At 44.9% G+C, this 19683-nt stretch overlaps 1 protein-coding gene across 4 annotated transcripts in view; it reads left to right on the top strand.

Moving 5' to 3' along the window:
• Ccdc125 (coiled-coil domain containing 125) overlaps positions 1-18985 on the top strand; it is a 39153-nt gene extending 20168 nt beyond the window's left edge. For 3 of the 4 annotated variants that reach the window (XM_057789622.1, XM_057789621.1, XM_057789620.1), the window contains exons 4-13: positions 2094-2152; positions 3408-3494; positions 5230-5307; positions 6593-6678; positions 7741-7823; positions 10280-10395; positions 12165-12272; positions 13370-13541; positions 15808-15938; positions 17367-18985. In XM_057789622.1, coding sequence (XP_057645605.1) covers positions 2094-2152; positions 3408-3494; positions 5230-5307; positions 6593-6678; positions 7741-7823; positions 10280-10395; positions 12165-12272; positions 13370-13541; positions 15808-15938; positions 17367-17678 — 1232 coding nt within the window. In that variant the 3' untranslated portion in view covers positions 17679-18985. The remainder of the gene's footprint in view (positions 1-2093; positions 2153-3407; positions 3495-5229; positions 5308-6592; positions 6679-7740; positions 7824-10279; positions 10396-12164; positions 12273-13369; positions 13542-15807; positions 15939-17366) is intronic. The other variant, XM_057789623.1, reaches the window with a different exon arrangement.
• The last annotated feature ends 698 nt before the right edge of the window (positions 18986-19683 follow it).

Here is a 19683-nt window from a genome sequence, read left to right as displayed (position 1 = left end):
TCTTTGCTAAAGGTGAGTCCTGGGCTCAGGGACTTCCGGTGGTCTTATCTAATCTTTTCTAATGGTTAGAACGTCAGGTACTTCCCTCCCTGGGTGGTGTCAATTTACAGCTTTTCCTGGAATCCTGTGCTGCCTGCGGTGGCAGGCTGTGCATCCAGGGCATCACCTGTGGCCAGGCTACCCAGGGCCCCACATTGCTTGGGCCCCATTATGTGTGACTAGGTTGCCCTGGGCCCATTTCATATACAGTATTCTGGTCTGCATGTATGCCTGCATGCCAGAAGAGGGCGCCAGACCTCATTATACAGCTACCATGTGTTTGATGGGAATTAAACTCAGGACCTCTGGAAGTACAGCCAGTGTTCTTTTTTTTTTTTTTTTTTTTTTTTTTTTTTTTTTTTTGTTTTTCGAGACAGGGTTTCTCTGTGGTTTTGGAGCCTGTCCTGGAACTAGCTCTTGTAGACCAGGCTGGTCTCGAACTCACAGAGATCCGCCTGCCTCTGCCTCCCAAGTGCTGGGATTAAAGGCGTGCGCCACCACCGCCCGGCTTACAGCCAGTGTTCTTAACTGCTGAGCCATCTCTCCAGCCCAAAGGGCCAAGTTCCAGGGGAGCAGAGCCGAACTGTAACAACTTCGCTGGGGAAGCTCTCTCCCGCCAGAGCAGAGCGGGAGAAACCTTTCCCTAGAGCAGGGCTGTAAGCTGTTCTGCTTCTGTGGTATTCCTCGACTCCCCACTGCCAGGTCCCTTTCCATCTGAGCTGCAATGCTTACAAAATCAGTCTCCATAAGGAGAGTGAGAGAGAGAGACTGCAGGAAGTGGTCAGCTTTAGCACAGGAAAATCAGTCTTCATGAACTGACTGCCTAGAAGCTCTTTTATTGACACCAAAAGGCCTTTTAGCAAGTCAGTCCCTGCGTACCAAAAATCTCTTATCCGAACTAGAAGTTGTCTTAAGGAACCATGACCTAAGCAAACACAATCATAAGAATTCCAGGTGGTGCTGCACCTTTAACCCCAGCTCTTGGGAGGCAGAGGCAGGTGAATCTCTGTGAGTTCGAGGCCAGCCTGGTCTCTAGAGCTAGTTCCAGAACAGCTATGGTTGTTATACATAGAAACCCTGTCTCGAAAAACAAACAAACAAAAAAAACCAAAACAACAACAACAAAAAGGCCCAAATTTGCCAGAATGTCATGACTGAGGTTATGCTAAGGTTCAGAAATTCCCAAGAAAGAGCAACCCCATAAATTTCAGATAACAATCTCTGATTATTTACCAGGGATTATTTAAAGACCTATGTGGCCATCGCTCCAGAGTAAATGCCATGCAATGGCCCTTTGAATATCCCACTACAAGTAATAATCACCAAATATGCAATTAAAGCTACAGAAGACCACCAGATAGTGGTGATGCATGTCTTTAATCCCAGTACTCGGGAGGCAGAGGAAGGAGGATTTCTGTGAGTTCAAGACTAGCCTGCTTTGCAGAACAAGTTCCAGGATGGACTCCAGAGAAAAAAGCAGAGAAAGCCTGTCTCAAAAAACAAACAAACAAAAAAACCAACAACAAAAAGTTACAGAAGAACTTCAGTTAGTTATTGTTCTTAGAAAGAAAGTTTAGTTCCTAGGCATTGTTATTGCTACTTAAGACAAACATTAAAATCCATTTATTCGACTAGAACATTCATGTGTTTCTACACATTTGTGTGGCAGCCAGTTCATCAATACATGCTTCATATCACAGTCCTTTAATGCTGTTTTTTCAAAGCCACTTTTCTTTTAACTTTACATATTTTTATCATTAGTTATCATACTATAATTTTGTCTTCATTTTGCAATTTAGAGAAAATACATATTTGATACTTATAATCAGACACCCAGTATTTTGCAGAGGGGTGAGGGCAGGGCATTGGAGACAGGGTTTTTCTGCATAGCCCTGGCTGTTCTGGAACTCACTATGTAGACCAGGCTGGCCTGAGGCTTACAGAGATCCACCCATCTCTGCCTCCCGAGTGCTGGGATTTAAGGAGTCTGCCACCATGGCCAGCTAAATGCCATGTATTTAACTAAAGAAACTATTCCATTTTTCCTCCAATAGATTCTAACTCAGAATTGTCAAATGAACAATTAAGGCAGCGTCTTCATGAAACTTTAGAGGTATGTCCTGCAACTAAGTGAGCCTTGCACCCCCATTCCTCTAGACCTTCCCTTCTTCCCTTCATCTCTTGGGTGCCTACTTTTTAACAGGCTCCCTTATTCTCTCCGTCTCTCTCTCTCTCTCTGTCTCTATCTCCCTCCCTCCTTCCTTCCTTTTCTTTCTTTGTTTATGTTTGTGCAGACACCTGGGCACAGCACACATGTAGACATCAGAGAACAACTTGCTGGAATTGGTTCTCTCCTTCCATCCTGTGGGTTCCAGGGATTGAACTCCGGTGGTCAGACTTGGTGGCAAGCTCCTTAACCTGCTGAGTCATCTTGCTGGCCCTGGTTCTTGCCTCTTAAAGTCCTCTTGTATAAGCACACCCACCCCTTCAAGCATGCCCGTTGTTTCTCTATCCGGCTTCTCTAAACCTATCTAAACTAAAATTGGCATTGCTTCCTTGTAGATGCCATATCTCTGCCTCCCAAGTGCTGGGATTAAGGGCATGTGCTGCTATGCCCGGCTGAGAATATAGCTCTTTGAGATCCTTTGTCAAACAGAACAACACAGAGATTTTTCTTTTCCTTATGAGAGATCCTTTATTAAGCAGGGAAGAAAAGGTTAATTGGTTGCTTTCTGACAGGCAGAAAAACATCAGAAAATGACCTCGCAGGTGTAATTTTTAAGAAGAAAGGGGAGGTCTGTGTTAGAATAGGGTAGGATGCAGTAATAAAGGAGATGGGGATGAGGGAGAAGGGGACAAGGGAAAAGGGGCAGGGATATTTGTCCTGGAGGGACAAAGGATAGAGAAGAGGCACATGTGGCCCATAGGAAATAGCAGTTTATAAGGGTAAAGGGGGAAACCCCGTGTTAGGAGGAGGTATTTCATTTTAATTGGGCATGTTAATTAGGTGAGCCAAAGGCTTCCGGTTGCTGGACTTCAATGGTAGTCAACATCATGGGGATGAAGTGACCAAACAAGGGGATAGACTTTGGTGGCTGGCTTTAGGACTGTAATGTAATGGTTTTTAGCAAGGCAGAGGACTGGGGAGAAGGACAAGGCCTGCCAGAGCCACATGCTGGAGTGGGCTGCTGTCCCATCAGACTGGAGCTTGGTAGTGAGGCTCTTGGTCGTAGTCTGGCAGACAGGCTCCCTGCGGCGTCTCTAGGGACTCACAGCCCTGTTTAAGGGTAAATGTGGACTAGCCATGTTGACAGTTCAGGAATTGCATGCCTTGCAAACGGGAAGGCTTACTGTATTTCTGTCCTCAGGAAGTAGAGATTTTAAAAACTGAACTTGAAGCCTCTCAAAGACAACTTGAAGGTAAAGAGGAAGCATTGAAAATCCTTCAAAGCATGGTAAGAATTTATTTCTGAAATTTTTATCACTTAACACACTTCAGTAACGAGTGGGATTATACTCCCTGCACTCAGGAGGCAGTGGTAGGAGGATTGAGAGTTCAGGTCCAGGCCTGGTTACAGCCTGAGACCCTGTTTTTGGAAACACACACCACCACCACCACCACCACCACCACCACCACCACCACCACCACCACGACCACCACCACCACCACCACCACCACCACCACCACCACCACCACCACCACCACCACCACCACCAGCAACAACAACAACAACAACAGTAATTAGGGATGTTTTTACCTTGTAAAATAAAAGAATCGGTGTTTAATATTGTTGGGTTTTTGAGGTGCCGTTATTTTTTATTAACTACTGAGTTGTATAGGTATCACTAGAACCTAATTTCAGAGCAAACATTTGCAATATTTTTTTTTTAAAAAGAAATCAATTTTGTAGGGGCTGGAGAGATCATTCAGAGGCTAAGGGCATTGGCTGCTCTCCCAGATGATCTGGGTTTAATTCCCAGCTCACAAACATCTGTAATGAAATCTGGTGACCTCTTCTGGCACGCAGGTGTACATGCCGACAGAACACTGTATATAAAATAAATCTCAAAAGAAAAAAAAAAAAACTTAAAAAAAGTCACCCACACATTTTTTAACAGATTTGTCTTTTCACCTTTTCTCTTTCAAACAAACATAACCAAGCAATTTGTGTAATTGTTTGGTTAGCATGTTTTTGAGGTCCAATCATGTTAAAGTATGTGTCAATACTGAAATTACCTGGTGCGAGTCAGAAGGAAACGCAGAACACGCAACAAACCCACTTAGGAGTTTATTAAGGGAGTGTGTACAGGCCTGGTGGGGTCGGAGATAGCGCTTCCAGTTTTTAAAAGCTGCCTAGCGCATGTGCACAGGGGGTTGACGTGACTACGTCATACGCAGATGACGGGTATCATGCATGCGTGCAAGGGCTTAGCTGAGTCATACGTGGATAATGCAGCCACACGCATGTGGATCACGGGCCCTTTAACATCCCCGGGGCCATTAGCACTTCTCCCTGAGGGCTTGTTTGCACATGCGTGGCCCCAGAACCCGGAAGTGCTAGCCTTATTTTATTTTATTTTATTTTTTTTTGAGACAGGGTTTCTCTGTGGTTTTGGAGCCTATCCTGGAACTAGCTGTTATAGACCAGGCTGGTCTCGAACTCACAGAGATCCGCCTACCTCTGCCTCCCGAGTGCTGGGATTAAAGGCGTGCGCCACCACCGCCCAGCTAGTGCCAGCCTTATTGTGGCTGAAATCATAACACTTTCTCCTTCTTGCTCCTCCTCCTTTTTAGTTTATTGAGACAGGTTTCTTTGTGTAGCCCAGGCTGTCCTAGACCTCTCTCTGTAGACCAGGCTGACCTCAAACTCAGAGATCTGCCTGCCTCTGCCTTCCAGTCCTGGGATTAAAGGTGTGTGCCACCACCGCCCAGCAATACTTTCTTCTTTCATGTAGCTCATAACTGCCTGTAACTCCAGCTCCAGGAGATCCGACACCCCCTTCCAAAAAGGCGCCTCAGGCACCAGCACGCACATGCACACATTTATATGCAGACACACGGACATTGAAAATAAAGTATGTGTATTGAAAATAAATAAATCTTTAAAAATAAAATATGCATATAGGAATATGCTCATATATTATGTAAATAAGTTTAATTTTACTGATCATATTTTTATTTTTTCTTAGGCAGTGCTTGACAAGGCCACAAGTCACACACAGACAGTGCTTCAAAAAACCATAGAACAAAAGAGATCTCTGGAGAAGGTATTGCAAATGTAGCATTGATGCGCTCAATCTGATAATATTTAGATAGAATTTTCTTATTTATTTATTTATTTATTTATTTAGTATACAATATTCTGTCTGTGTGTATGCCTGCAGGCCAGAAGAGGGCACTAGACCCCATTACAGAGGGTTGTGAGCCACCATGTGGTTGCTGGGAATTGAACTCAGGACCTTTGGAAGAGCAGGCAATGCTCTTAACCTCTGAGCCATCTCTCCAGCCCTAGATAGAATTTTCTTAGGCTCGGTGTGGTAACAGGTGTTTCATTTGTGCTTACTCTCCTGCAAGGAGTTCTGCAGTCTCTGACGGTTTTCCCTTTGGTCACTGACATTTTTTTTAATGATTTATTTTTATTTCATGTACATTGGTTTACATGTACATGAGAGTATTGGCTCCCTTGGAACTGGAGTTATAGACAGTTGTGAGCGGCCATGTGGGTGCTGGGAATTGAACCAGGGTCTTCTAGAGCAGCCAGTGCTCTTAACCACTGAACCATCTCTCCAGCCCCTGGACACCTAAATTTTAAAATAGAGTGTCACGCGGGTAAAGTGTGGCCTTTCATGGCAGCAGGTCTTTTATATATATAAATACATAATATATGGCAGCAAGTCTGACAATTTAGCACTTTTTATCTTTTTCCTTTTTTGTCCTCTGCCCCAGGCAGGGTCAGCGTGTTTCCGAACACCTCACTGGACGTGGAATTAGGATAATCACAGATGTCATTTTTTTATTTAAATCGTATTTTCCCTTGATGGGGCCATTTGGGTTAAGACTCCAAGAAGTAAATTTAGTTTCTGGTGTCTACATGGGCAGAAGTGGACCCTGAGAAATCTGGGCTCACTATAACCAAATTTTGAACATAAATAATTTGAAATTTCTTTGCTGTGTTCGGTGAGCTTTATCAAAGTGTGTCTGAGAGCTTTAAAAAAAAAAGGCCATTTGTTGTGTGTTTTTTGTTTTTTTTTTTTAATGACAGGGTTTCTCTGTCTAACAGCCCTGGCTGTCCTGGAACACACTCTGTAGATTAGGCTGGCCTTGAATTTACAGAGATCTGGCTGCCTCTACCTCCCAAGGGCTGGGATTGGATTAAGGCAAGTACCACCACTGCCCAGCCCGATGTATTTTTCAAATGCCATAGACTCTTCCAAGCACATAAATAAATGCCTTTCACCCATTCAGTGTCTCAGAAAGATTTATACTAATAATTTTCCACAAAATGCTCTTTCGTTTTTTTTTTATCTGAAGGTATTATTTCTCTTTCTATAGGAAATAAATGCCTTGCAGTGGGAAATGGAATTTGATCAGGATAGATTTAAAAATATAGAGGAATCGTGGATCCAAAAATATGACAGGTTTGTATATTGATGGCATCGAAAACTAAACCTAGGGCCTGTGCATGCAGTGTGATTACGTCACAACCGAGGCCCATCCTCCTTGGCACAGCCGAGCCCATCCTCAGCCTGGGTAGGTACAGTATATAGTCCACATAGGTAGGTATCGTCCATAATTTTCCCAAGGAAAATTTTAAAATGCATGTCATTCAAATGCAATTTTAGGCTTTCTTCTTCTTTGAGAAAATTATAAATAAAATTCTTATTGCTGATCTACTTACCATTCCCATGTTTTTCTGTTGTTTTCCTAGTACTGTATATATAGTAGAGCCAGGCATTGTGGCAGGGCACATACCGAGGATGCTGCTCAGTGGTAGAGGGCCTAGTTAGCATTTGTAAAGCAAAAACAGCAAACAAAGCAGCCTGGGGAGATGGCTCAGTGGGTAAAGTGTTTGCCTCACAAGTGTTAGGACCTGAGTTCAGATCCCTCGTACCCCCCCATGCACAGCTTCCTGTCGTCAGTCCCCTCATTAACTTAGCCCAGTGGTTATGAACCCCATACCTACTCAGAACTGACCAATATCCAAGGTTTACTTGAGGACCTGTCTTGGCCCAAGCACAGCGTCAGTGTCCAAATGGTTATTAAATTAAATTAAAATTATATCAATGTGAAGCCAGGTGATGGTGGCACACCTTTAATCCCAGCACTCAGGGAGGCAGAGGCAGGAGGCAGTGTGTTCAAGGCTAGCCTGTCTACAAGAGCTAGTTCCAGGACAGCTAGGACTGTAACATAGAGAAACCCTGTCTCAAAAAACCAAATAATAATAATAATTGAAGGTTGGCGAGATGGCTGAGTAGATAAAAAGCATTTGCCACCAACCCCAAAGACCTGAGTTCGATCCCACCACCCACATAGCAGAAGGAGAGAACCCACTACCACAGGCTGCCCTTTGACCCCAATATGTGCACTTTTAAAATGTCCCACAAATAAAATAAATAAAATGTAATCAATTGTAGAAATAAAGATATTTCGTTCATTGAGGTGTTAATACTTTAATTATTTAGTTAAGTTTCCCTTTGCAGACTAAGCTGTGACAATGCTGTCCTCAGAGAGAATCTGAAGGTGAAAACAGAAGAAATTAAAATGCTCAAGTCTGAAAATTCTGGTGAGTAATGGATTTTAATGATTCTTTTAAAACACGTTAGCGTGGGGTGGTGGCGAATATCTTTATTTCCAGCACTTGCAGGAGGCAGAGACAGGTGGCTCTCTGAGTTCAAGGCCAGCCTGATCTACAGAGTGTACAGCCGGGGCTACACAGAAACCTTGCCTCTAAAAAAGTAATAATAAAATATGTTTAAAGACAGCAAATATAGAATATACTACAGCAATATAGACAGAGTGCTAGTATTTTTTTTTTTTTTTTTTTTTGGTTTTTCGAGACAGGGTTTCTTTGTGGCTTTGGAGCCTGTCCCGGAACTAGCTCTTGTAGACCAGGCTGGTCTCGAACTCACAGAGATCCACCTGCCTCTGCCTCCCGAGTGCTGGGATTAAAGGTGTGCGCCACCATCGCCTGGCAAGTGCTAGTATTTTGAAGTAATATAATTTAGGGAAAATAAAAATGTATCGTTTAGATTTTTTTTCTTTTTCTTTTTCTCTGTGGTTTTGGAGTCTGTCCTGGAACTAGCTCTTGTAGACCATCGTTTAGATTTTTTAAAAGATTTCTTAAATAAGACTATCAAGGTGAAATCCATACAACATCAGATTAATCCTTTAATTGTTTAAAATAAACAATTGGGCAAGCCGTGGTGGTACTCACCCCTTAACCCCAGCACTCGGGAGGCAGGGGTCGGTAGATCTCTGTGAGTTTGAGGCCAGCCTGGTCTACACAGTTTAACAACAGCCATAGGCTACATAGGAGATTGTGTCTCAAGAAAACAAACAAAAAGCAGCAATTGGGAGGTGTTGGTGGAGGGAGTGGGAGGTGAATATATCAAAGTACATTGTGTACATGTCTGAACTATAGTTCTTTTTTTTTTTTAATGATATATTTATTTAGTATGCATAGTGTTCTGCCTGCATGTGTGCCTATACACCAGAAGAGGGCACTAGATCTCATTACAGATGGTTGTGAGCCACCATGTGGTTGCTGGGAATTGAACTCATGATCTTTGGAAGAGCAGCCAGTGCTCTTAACCTCTGAGCCATCTCTCCAACCCTGAACTATAGTTCTTGAAAACTCTAAAGTAAAAGCGGTTAATTCAGTAGTGCTGGAAACTGTGTGCGCACGCAGTTAGTGCCCTCGATCATTCTACAGTTTTCTGAAATATTCCAAAGTAAAGGCTGTGCACAGTTCCTCTCCACCATCCCTTTGGTCCAGTTTGGGAGGCTGAGGCAGGAGGATTGCCATGAGGTAGACACAGTCTGGGCTCCACCGCCCGGCCGTGTGTGTACTCTAGGTGTAAAGTCTGTTTGTTGCACAGCCCGTATACAATGAGCCACCTTATGGTCAACATTGGAAGAGCCCTGCTTGTACTGATTTTTGTAACAGATTTTTAAGAAAAGATGGTAATTCCTCCCCTCAGCAGAAACTAAGTGACCGTTTGAAGGGAATAAACCCTGAATCAGCGTGACTCAGAGGCTCCTGGTGCTCACGCAGCGCCCAGATGAGATCTGGACTCACATGTGTCTGAGTATCCAGCTGTACCTCTGGTAGTCTAGGGCAGAAGGTTCCAGAATCACAAGCCCCCTCTCTCTCTTCTTCCCCCTTGCTCACTCTGCCTCGAGAGGAAGGTTACTGTTCTCCACTGAACAGGTTCCCTTCCCTTTCTTTCTGACCATGGTGAGGACCTCTCCTATGAAAACTGTTTTGTTTCTTGAGACAGGGTCTTACTAGGCAGTCCCAGCTGTCCTGAAGCACTCAGTGATCAGAGCCTCAAATCACCATCGCACCCGGCCCTCTGTGGAAACTCACTGCTGCTGTTCTTTTTTCCCCCGACAGGGTTTTCTGTGTAGCCCTGACTGTCCTGGACCTCTCTCTGTAGACCAGGCTGGCCTCGAACCCAGAGATCCACTTGCTTCTGTCTCCAAGTGCTGGGATTAAAGGAGTGTGCCACTACACCTGGCTGGAAAACTCTTAATAGAAAAAAAGTCCAGTTGGTGGCACACACCTTGATTTTTTTTTTCTCCTCCCAACCCCAGATGCGCCTGCCTCTGCCTCCTGAGTGCAGGAATTAAAGGCATAGGCCACTACCGCCTGGCCAGCACACACCTTTAATCCCACCTAGCATTTCAGGCAGAGGCAGAGGCAGAGGCAGGAGGATCTCTGAGTTCAAGGTTAGCCTGGTCTACGGAGTGAGTTCCAGGACAGCCAGAGCTGTTAAACAGAGAAACCCTGTCTTGAAAAACAAAACAACAACAAAATGGAGCTACTAGGAACTATCGGTATCTCTTTTCTCCCATGCTACTTCCTGTTTCATCAGATAGGTTTTCTGGATGGAGCCCAGTCTTGTGTGATGGCTGATAGGTGTCACTTAGAAGTGAGTGTGTGGCTTCTGTGTGACTCCATAGAGAGGCTGTAGTTGGCCTTAGAGAACTCACAGTGTCGTGTGTGGCTCTTCCTAGTTTTGAACCAGCGGTATTTGGAGACCCTTGCCATGCTTGATATCAAACAGCAGAAGGTGGCTCGCGAGAACATGGCTCAGGAGGCCAGTGCCTTTACAGAGGTATCCGGACTCGAGGTACGTGTGCACCCGGGAAAGCCGCATGGCAGGGACAGCTGCTTTCCTATTCCCTGCAGCCTGCTCAGGACAGCGTACTTAGCGCCTCAGACTCGGGTGCTAGAGGCCCGTGACCGCCCAGGTCGCTTCTTGCCAGCTGCTGCTACCATGCCCTTTGCAGCGGGCACTGCTTGAGCCACGCCTCTCTGCTGGGTGGGACTGGCTCTTTCCGAGGGCTGCAAAGGGGTGTCATGGAACTAAGGCCGGGTGGGTTCAGGGATTTTTCTCACGGTGAAAAGGGAACCTCCAGTTTACCCAGGCTCAGAACAAAGATCTGCCGATGTGTTGTCCGTGGCTTACCGTGTGGCAGTTTAGTTCGTGAGGGCCAAAGGGTCTTAGGGTCTGAAGCGAGCATTCCACACAGTGGAGAACACAGGAAAAAAGAGAGCAGCTGCCACCAAGAACAAGCACTGGACTGCCCTTCGCCGGTGTCAGGTCTTCTAAGACTGACAAATTGAACCCTCACGCTCTGACTCAAGCTCCACGTCACACACAAGGGGAGACAGGAATGAGGGGTGATTTTTTCTGTCACATTGCTAGTGACTTACACCTAGGCAGACTGGAGTTAGGTAGTTTTATAGTAAATTCCTTAAGAAACTTCAGAACGCATGGTACAATACTACAGACGACCTCTGCTAAATTAGTAAGTGTGCCTAGCCGCTATCATGGGCGGAAAACAGAAGGGAGGTTCTTGCTTTGCTTTCCTTTTTTCTTTTTCTTTTCTTCCGTGAATGACCCTGCTTCTTCATTTCAGCTTTAGTCAAGTTTTGAGGGGCCGGGGCTACAAGTGACTTCATTACAGTCACTGATCAAGAAATATATTTATTTTTGATTGATTTTTTTGAGTGCTCTATCTGCATGTACAACCGTATGCCAGAAGAGGGCATCAGAGCCCACTAGAGATGGTTGTGAGAAACCCTGTGGTTGGTGGGAATTGAACTCAGGGCTCTGGAAAAGCAGCCAGTGCTCTTAACCACTGGGCCATCTCTCCAGCGCCACAGAGTAATTTTTTTAAAAATATTTCATTTATTTATTATGTATACAATATTCTGTCTGTCTGTCTGCAGGCCAGAAGAGGGCATCAGATCTCATTTCAGATGGTTGTGAGCCACCATATGGTGCTGGGAATTGAACTTAGGTCCTTTGGAAGAGCAGGCAATGCTCTTAACCACTGAGCCATCTCTCCAGCCCCTACAGAGTAATTTTTTTAAAGAATGGAGCCATGATTGCTTTCCCCAGGGTAAAATAAAATTCATTGTTCATTCTGAGCACAGTCTTGTTGGAGGAGAGGGACACAGGGAATGCCGGCTACAAGGCCATGCCTACCACAGGAAGCACTCACTTTGGGTGTTAGTATTAAAGACTTGGTTAGGCTAAATTCTTGCTGCACATCCAAAGCTATTAGAGATGAATGCCAGGATTAAAGGTTTTGAGATTGAGAAGGAAGGAATGTAAACTCTTTGAAGTGTTTGTTGCAAGAAATGATGTCTCATTTGTGGCCATTTCCACTCAGATCGTGAATTCCTCACCTGCTTTCATATATATATGTATATTACATATTTATATTATATATATGTAATAATCATATATATATTACACACACTCACATATACACTGTCCACTTTATTGAATCAGAGGCTTGACTAGCATGTGCATGGCTGTGTGGTGGTGTGTGTATGTGGCTCAGTCAGCGTGACACCTGGTAACGGGCAATGCCTTTGGGTTTCAAGCTTGCAGTCCTTGGCGCCTGCCTGTGTCGCGGTCCTGGAGGGAACCCCTGTTCTTGTGCCAAAATGGCAGCATCCACTCGGAAACTGGTTCTTCAGCTCAGACATGAGGTATTTATCAGATGCCTTGGTTCAGGCCCTTTATTAGCGGGAGGATAAATGGCAGGATTTGCAATAATGAGTTTTATCTTAGGAGTCACTGGCTGTGGAAACTACGTTTGGTTTTATGTGCTAGAATTAACTTGTGCATTAGATTTCGTTTACCTGGTTCCAAAACACACATAGTACATTGCATGAAATCTGAAGCCAGGTAAAGTCGTTTGGCTAAGTGTGTAATTAATATTTCTTAAATTCATATTTTCTCATTTCTACATGGCCTTCAAATCACAGTTAATAGAAGGAAACGGTGTGTTTACATTAAAATAAGTAGAGTTGACCCTGGGTAGCGGGGGGAGGGGGATGACTATGGAGCTTCTCTGACATGGGAGGACGCAGACAGACTTGACCAGTGGTGCTGTCCGTGTGGCTGTGGGCAGAGTGAGCCTCATCCTCTCATAGGTTAACAGGATGACAACTGTCTTGGAGGAAATAGACACCATGTTTATCATCAACAGGCCAGGCATTTAACTAGCTGACTTTAATTATGAATGTTTATGTGTACAAACCAAATTTATGATTTGGCTGTTTTGAGACAGGGTTTCTCTGTGTACCCCTGACTGTCCTGGAACTAACTCTATAGACTAGGCCAGCCTTGAACTCAGAGATCTGCCTGTCTGTGCCTCTCCAGTGCTGGCATTAAAGGCATGTGCCACTATGCCCAGCCACTGGTTTACCTTTTTTGAAGACAGAGAATTGAAAGCCTTTAGATCACTTAGGAAGGCTAACAGCTACACATTAGCTACTCCCAAAGAACAGCATAGAACCACATGGATCAGACTCAAGCTCAGCTAGGGAGGTTCACAGCCTTAGGTGCTTTCCTCCTTTTCGGCTGTGCCCTTCCTCCAGGACAGGCACAGGGCCCAGCAGGGGTGGTGAGTTTCAAGAGCAGGGGGGTTGGTACAGGGCGGACTGCTGGCATCCAGAGTGCCGGTAGAATGGGCAAGCGCTGACTTACGCAGACAAGCTAGAGGGAATAGAGGCTAGGAGCACAGCGATTTATATGAAAAACGGTTCGTTTCACTTCTCATGGCTCCCCAACTCTCTTTAAGCTGGAAATTCTGCAGAAAAGTAAGGAAGAGGCTCATATAATGGCAGATGCGTTCAGAATTGCTTTTGAACAACAGTTAACGAGGAAAAACGACCAGGCGCTGAGACTGGCACACGCGGAGAAGTGTAGACGAGCAGCAGTGTGGACCAACAGGCAGCACCTGAAAGACGAGGGTAACTACGGAGAAGGGGGTGTTAGCTGCTTTGGGATCTGGTCCAAGTCGGCACAGGAAAGAGGTATAACTGGAGCTTTCCATGTAGCTGCTATTCGTTTTCAATTTAGCAAGTGTCGGGGCTAAACCGATGGCTCAGCACCTAAAGGGCCTTGCTACTGAGCCTAACAACTTGAGTTTCATCCCTGACCCCAAAAGTGGAGGGTGTGGGGTGTTGTGTATTTCGAGGGTCAGTTGAAGACAGGGTCACTCTAGGATGACTCTCGGCTCTCTGGCAGCAGGGAGGAGCCGTTTCTATGAACTGAACGCTGAGCAGCGTACAAAGGCGTATGTACTTATATTACACTACAGGTGCTTTTTTGGGTAAAACAGATTCTTCATACCAAAGCCCCTGATCTAATCTTTATGCTCTCTGAAGGAGAACATCACACCCCAGCAACCTTAGCCCTTATTGTGTACTGTGTGCAGCACCAGTAATTCAAGATACCCAGGTGTGCCAGCACCGTCTTGTGACCAAAGTCACGCGAAGGCTGGACAGCTCCTTCAGAAAAACAGCTCCGTAGATAACAGTTTTCCGCTATGACTTCTTCAAGGTCTAAGTACTTCTAGAAGCAACTGTTCATGCTGATGTTTATGGTGAAAACAAGTATTTCATTCTAAAGCTTATCCCAGACACTTTGCTGCTTCCTAGTGGCTGGCTGGCCCCTGGCATCTCTTTTCTTTCTTCCTGTCTCTGTCAAGCCTGGATTCCTCCTCTTGCTCACTCTCTCTACCCTGCAGTCCTGCCTAGTATTAGCTTTTTATTAGACCAATCAGGTGCCTTAGGGAGGCAAGGTGAAACAAATGCAACGCATCTTTATATAATTAAACAAATGCAACATATCTTTGCATAAACAAATATTCCTCAACAGCCTGGGAAGACCAGAAGAGGGTGCTGGGTTCCCTGGAGCTGGAGTTACGGGGGTTGTAATGAGAACTGAACTCAGGGCCTCTGCTGAGCTCTTTGTAGTATACTCTTCTACTTCACTAAGGCAGGACTGTGGTTTGTGGGAAGAGACAATGCAAGTGCTCTGATGAGCTGGGAATGGTGGTGCAGGTTTGTAATCCGAGCTCAGAAGCTGAGGCAGACGAATGGAGGTACTAACTCAAGAGACTCTAATGCCAAGAGGAAAGTAATACTGAAAATAGCATTTAGCTGGGCATGGTGGCGCACACCTTTAATCCTGGCACCGGGCAGGCAGAAGCAGGTGGGTCTCTGAATTCCAGGCCCGTGTGGTCTGTGTACAAGTTGTAGGCTCATCAGGAATACCTAGTGAGATCTTGTCTCAAAAACAGAAAAAAAATGCATTTAGTTGGGCATGGTGCACATGTCAGGAACCACAGCATTCAGGAGAGGAAGGAGGACCAGAAACTCAGTCCAGCCTAGGCTTGAGTTTAAGCCTGGGACCCACACAATGGAAGGAGAACTGGCTCCCCAAACTTGTCCTCTGACCTCCATATGCTGGTCATGGAGAGTTATGTGTGTCTATCTGCCTCCCAGGGCTGGGATTACAAGTGTGTGCTACCACATCTGGCATTTTCTACACATTTTGTCTTTTGGTGATACATCAAAATATAGAGAATTATGTTGTATGCTAATACTGGGCTAGGTGTTTTCAGTTATGTTTCTATGATGATAAAATGTCCACAAAATCTACCATTTTAACCAAGTTTAATACGGCAGTGAGTTGTCTAAGCACCATCTGGCTTCATAATGTCTTCTCAAACTCCCCCAGCTTGTGTACAGAATGAAATGCTGAAGATGGCAAACTTTATGGATATTTTGTCATCATCAGAAATGACAATGGCAAATGGGAAGGCAGTGCTCCCGATTCAGAGGACGGGGGAAGCTCAGAAAACGCATCTAAAGCTTAGTGGTTAAGAGGCGAAGAGAGGATCCCGTGCAGGACCTTCTGGCTGTTTGCATGGATGGGGCTACAGCGGCCTGTGCCTGTTGGGCCTCTGCGGTGTTTCTGTGGTTAATGATCTCACACAGACCTGGATTTCTGCTGCTCCGGAGGACTGTGATGACCTGAGGCCTGAGTTTCCAACAGCGTGCCTCCCTCTCCAGGTCTCCACCCACCCACACCTGAAATCCACATTCCCCCATCATGCTGTGCAACCAGCAACACTGGTCCTTGTGGTTTTGTGAGAATGACTCTGGCTTTTACTGCAGTTAACATCAGCGAGAGTAATTTTCTCAGCTGGACTCTCCCACTCCATTCCAGGATATGCGTCCCAAAGGAGAAAGAAGACCTTAGGGCAGCGACTGCTGGGGATGCTCCCTTCAGAAAACAGTTCGAAGAGGACTGAAGACCAAGACAGCCCACAAGAAGTCCTTAAGATGCTAGTAGACTTGGTTAGTGCCAGACCGTCACTTGGTTTTGGTTAGGGACTGCAGGTCAGCTAATCCATGGGCTCCCATTCTAGGCCTCCTAAACCCTTTTCTCCACCAGGCACCACGCCCCAGTATCTCCCTGCCGGCTCTCCCCACTCCTGTGAGGATCCCTTCTGTGCAGGTTTAAGGCCCCACAGCTGACAGGGTCTGTGTGTCAGTGACTGGTTCCAACCAGCTCAGCTCCCTGCATTTGTGTGCGGCCTGCACTTAAAGAGTTCCAGACCCTGCCGGGCGGTGGTGGCACATGCCTTTAATCCCAGCACTCGGGAGGCAGAGGCAGGAGGATCTCTGTGAGTTCGAGGCCAGCCTGGTCTACAAGAGCTAGTTCCGGGACGGGCACCAAAGCTACAGAGAAACCCTGTCTCGAAAAACCAAAAAAAAAAAAAAAAAAAAAAAAAAAAAAAGAGTTCCAGACCCTAAGCCAGGCGGTGGTGGCGCACCAGACCCTTTGTCACCAACACGACCTGACGTCAGTCCTGGCACCTTCCACAGACGGCTGCGAACAAAGACACCGACACAAGTGCTCAGAGCAGACACACGTCAACTCTGCTGACATTTATTTGTATATGAATGCATAAAAAACAATTCAGATACAGCTTTAAATATTTTTCACAAGTCAGTACACGTTGCGATTACACACAGATATACAATCTTCCCCATCTCTAGGTAACTTACAGGGTTACAGAGAAGTAACACTAACAATCCTTGGATTGTTTTAAAGAAAGTTTTATTATCGTTGTATGTATATATGATGTATGTGTGAGCACGGCATGCCATGGCACATGTGTAGATCGGCTCTCTTTTTCACCTTTATGTGAGTTCCAAGGATTGGACTCAGTTAAGCAAGCGTGCATTGTGAGTACCCTACTTAATGAGCCCCTCACTACTGCCCTTCCAGCCCCTGGGGCTGGAGAGATGGCTCAGTTTGGCTCCTCAGTTAGGAGCATTTACTTCCATTCCCAGCATGCAAATTAAGTAGTGGCTCACAACAACCTGTAAATCCAGTTTTGGAGAACCTGACGCCCTCTTCTGGCCTTCTTAGGCACCTGCACACACGGTACATATACATACATACGCATAAATGAAAGTTTAAAATAAAAAGCACGATTTCACCCATCAAGATTGGAGCCTGCTGCCAGGCCCTGAATTTGATTCCAGGACACACATACTAACTCCTCAAATTCTTCTCCAACACCCACACATACATCATGGCACAGATATAAACATGCACAACAAATAAATTTTAAAAATTCACTTAAATCCCCCAGCATTTGATTCAAGATTATCCTAAAATATGACCAATTTAAATTTAGAATGCAGTCTTCTGATAAAATGCAACACTCCTTTTCCTGACACACTAACTGGTACATCCCTAACTTCTGCTTACAGTTGAATGACAAAGAAGAAGCACTGGCTCATCAAAGAAAGGTCAGTTACATGCTTGCTCGGGCACTGGAAGACAAAGACATTACTGCCAAGAAGAATAAGGACAAAATTCCCATGAACCAGAAATCCCCATTCACAGCCCCCTGGCAGGAAGCTTCAGGACCCTGTGTTTTGTGTGATCCAGCACACTCAAATGTCCATGTTTCTGATCCTGTGGGTTGTATTTGTTCAGTCCACCATCCCCAGAGAGATTCAGACTGCTCAAGGACTCTTAAAAGATCCCATTCTTTGCCATCAAATATATTTGAGAAATAAACCAGTTGGAATCAGAATTAGAGCTGTTAAAAATTAGGTTCTGGAGCTGGAAATGTATCTCAGAGGTAGGACACTTGGTCAGTGTGCATAAGGCCTTGGGTTTAGCACATGGTGGTGCACACCTTCAATCCCAGCACTCAGGAAGCAGAGGCAGGCAATCTGACTCTGAGTCCAGCCTGATCTACAGAGCAAGTTCCAGAACAGCCAGGGCTCCACAGAGAAACCTTGTCTTGAAAAACCAACCAAACAACCAAACAAACAAAAAACCAAAAAGACCTCAGGTTTGATGTTCAGCACTGCAAAGACTTCAAAAGACAACCCAGGGTATGGAGGATCCTAACTTATAAATCCCAGCACTTGGGAGCCTGAGGCAAAAATATGATGGAGGAGGGTCATCTGTCTATTGGTTAATAAAGAAACTGCCTTGGCCCTTTAATAGGACAGAAAATTAGGTAGGTGGAGTAGACAGAACAGAATGCTGGGAGAAAGAAGCCGAGTCAGGCAGTCGCCATGATTCTCCCACCTGAGACAGACACAGGTTAAGATCTTTTCTGGTAAGCCACACTTTGTGGTGCTACACAGATTATTAAATATGGGTGAGAATTAGCCAGTAAGAGGCTGGAACTAATGGGCCAGGCAGTATTTAAAAGCAGTAAGTTCGTTGTGATATCTTAATACATGTATTAACAATGTATGTGTTTAACCACATCCCTCCCTTTTAGTTTTAGGATGCAGCTTAAGTACTCAAACCTTTAACACGTGTTCTATAAGAAATGTATTAGTACTGTACTCTATATGTACTATGTTGACATTTTATTTATAAAGTGCTTTTCATATTGACAGTTTCAATGACAAGTATTCTTGGGAAAAATTCAGTTATTTGTGGAGCTGGGGAGATAGCTCAGTCGGTGCAGTGTTCCCTTGTTAGCATGAGGCTGAGTCCGATCCTCAGCAGTCACAGGAAAAGCCAGGTGCAGTGGAGCACACCTGAACACTGGAGATGCAGAGGCAGGTGGATGCCTGAGGATTCCAGACCAGCCAGACCAGCCAGCCCAGCCTAATAGGAGAGCCCCAGACTCTAGCAAGAGACCCGCCTCAAAAAAAAGGTGGACAAAACCCAAGGTTGACTTCTGGTGAGCACATGCATACACATGTGTATACACACACACACACACACACACACACAATTACCGACTGATGAAGTAATTTTTCTGTTGGGTGTGGTGGTACATCTCTGTAAACCCAACACTCAAGAGGCTTCAGGCTTGCAAGTATTAGGAAAGCCTGGATGCAACCCAGCAATAAAAATTGTCTCAAAAACCAAAACTAGAGCTGGTAGCATGGTTCAGTGGGTAAACATGACTTGAGTTAGGAGAGACCCAACTCCCAGGAGCTGTCCTCTGATCGCCACACTTCCCTGCGGTTTATACTTGTCCCTACATAAATGAAACCAGTTGGGCATGGTGGTGCACACCTCATCCCAGCACTCAGGAGGCAGAGGCAGGCTGATCTGAGTTCGAGACCAGCCTGGTCTATGAAGTGAGATCCTGTCTCAAAAAACAATCAATCAAAAAAAAAAAAAAACATAAATAATAAAATAAAAATATTAAAAAAAAACCTTTACTAACATAATAGTACTAGCATTTATTTAGGATAACTATATGGGTCTTAGGTCAGATAAATATCAATAAACAATACTTAGGTCCAACTACTAAAGAACCCTTATCTGCCATTTTCAGAAATTTTTATCTACCATTCCAAATTTTAAAATGATTTTCTTGTTCTCTTCAGTAATGTTATGGTGGGATTTTAGCAATATTTTCATACTAATCGCTAGTTCCTTTCAGTGCAGTTTTTTGGTCAGTAGAGACATTCTGTAGCCAAAGCTGACATTTAACTCAGCAGCTCCATTCTGTCCTGGAAGTGACGTAATGGGCCCAGAAAAGGTCTCAGCTGAAGTTGCCTGAGCCATGATAAAGGCTACGTTTATGCTTCTGCCTGCCAT

This window comes from Chionomys nivalis, chromosome 15, assembly GCF_950005125.1.
Source record: "Chionomys nivalis chromosome 15, mChiNiv1.1, whole genome shotgun sequence".
Taxonomy (NCBI): domain Eukaryota; kingdom Metazoa; phylum Chordata; class Mammalia; order Rodentia; family Cricetidae; genus Chionomys; species Chionomys nivalis.
The sequence above is the reverse complement of the archived record's forward strand: the minus strand, read 5'-3'. Positions and strand labels throughout refer to the sequence as shown.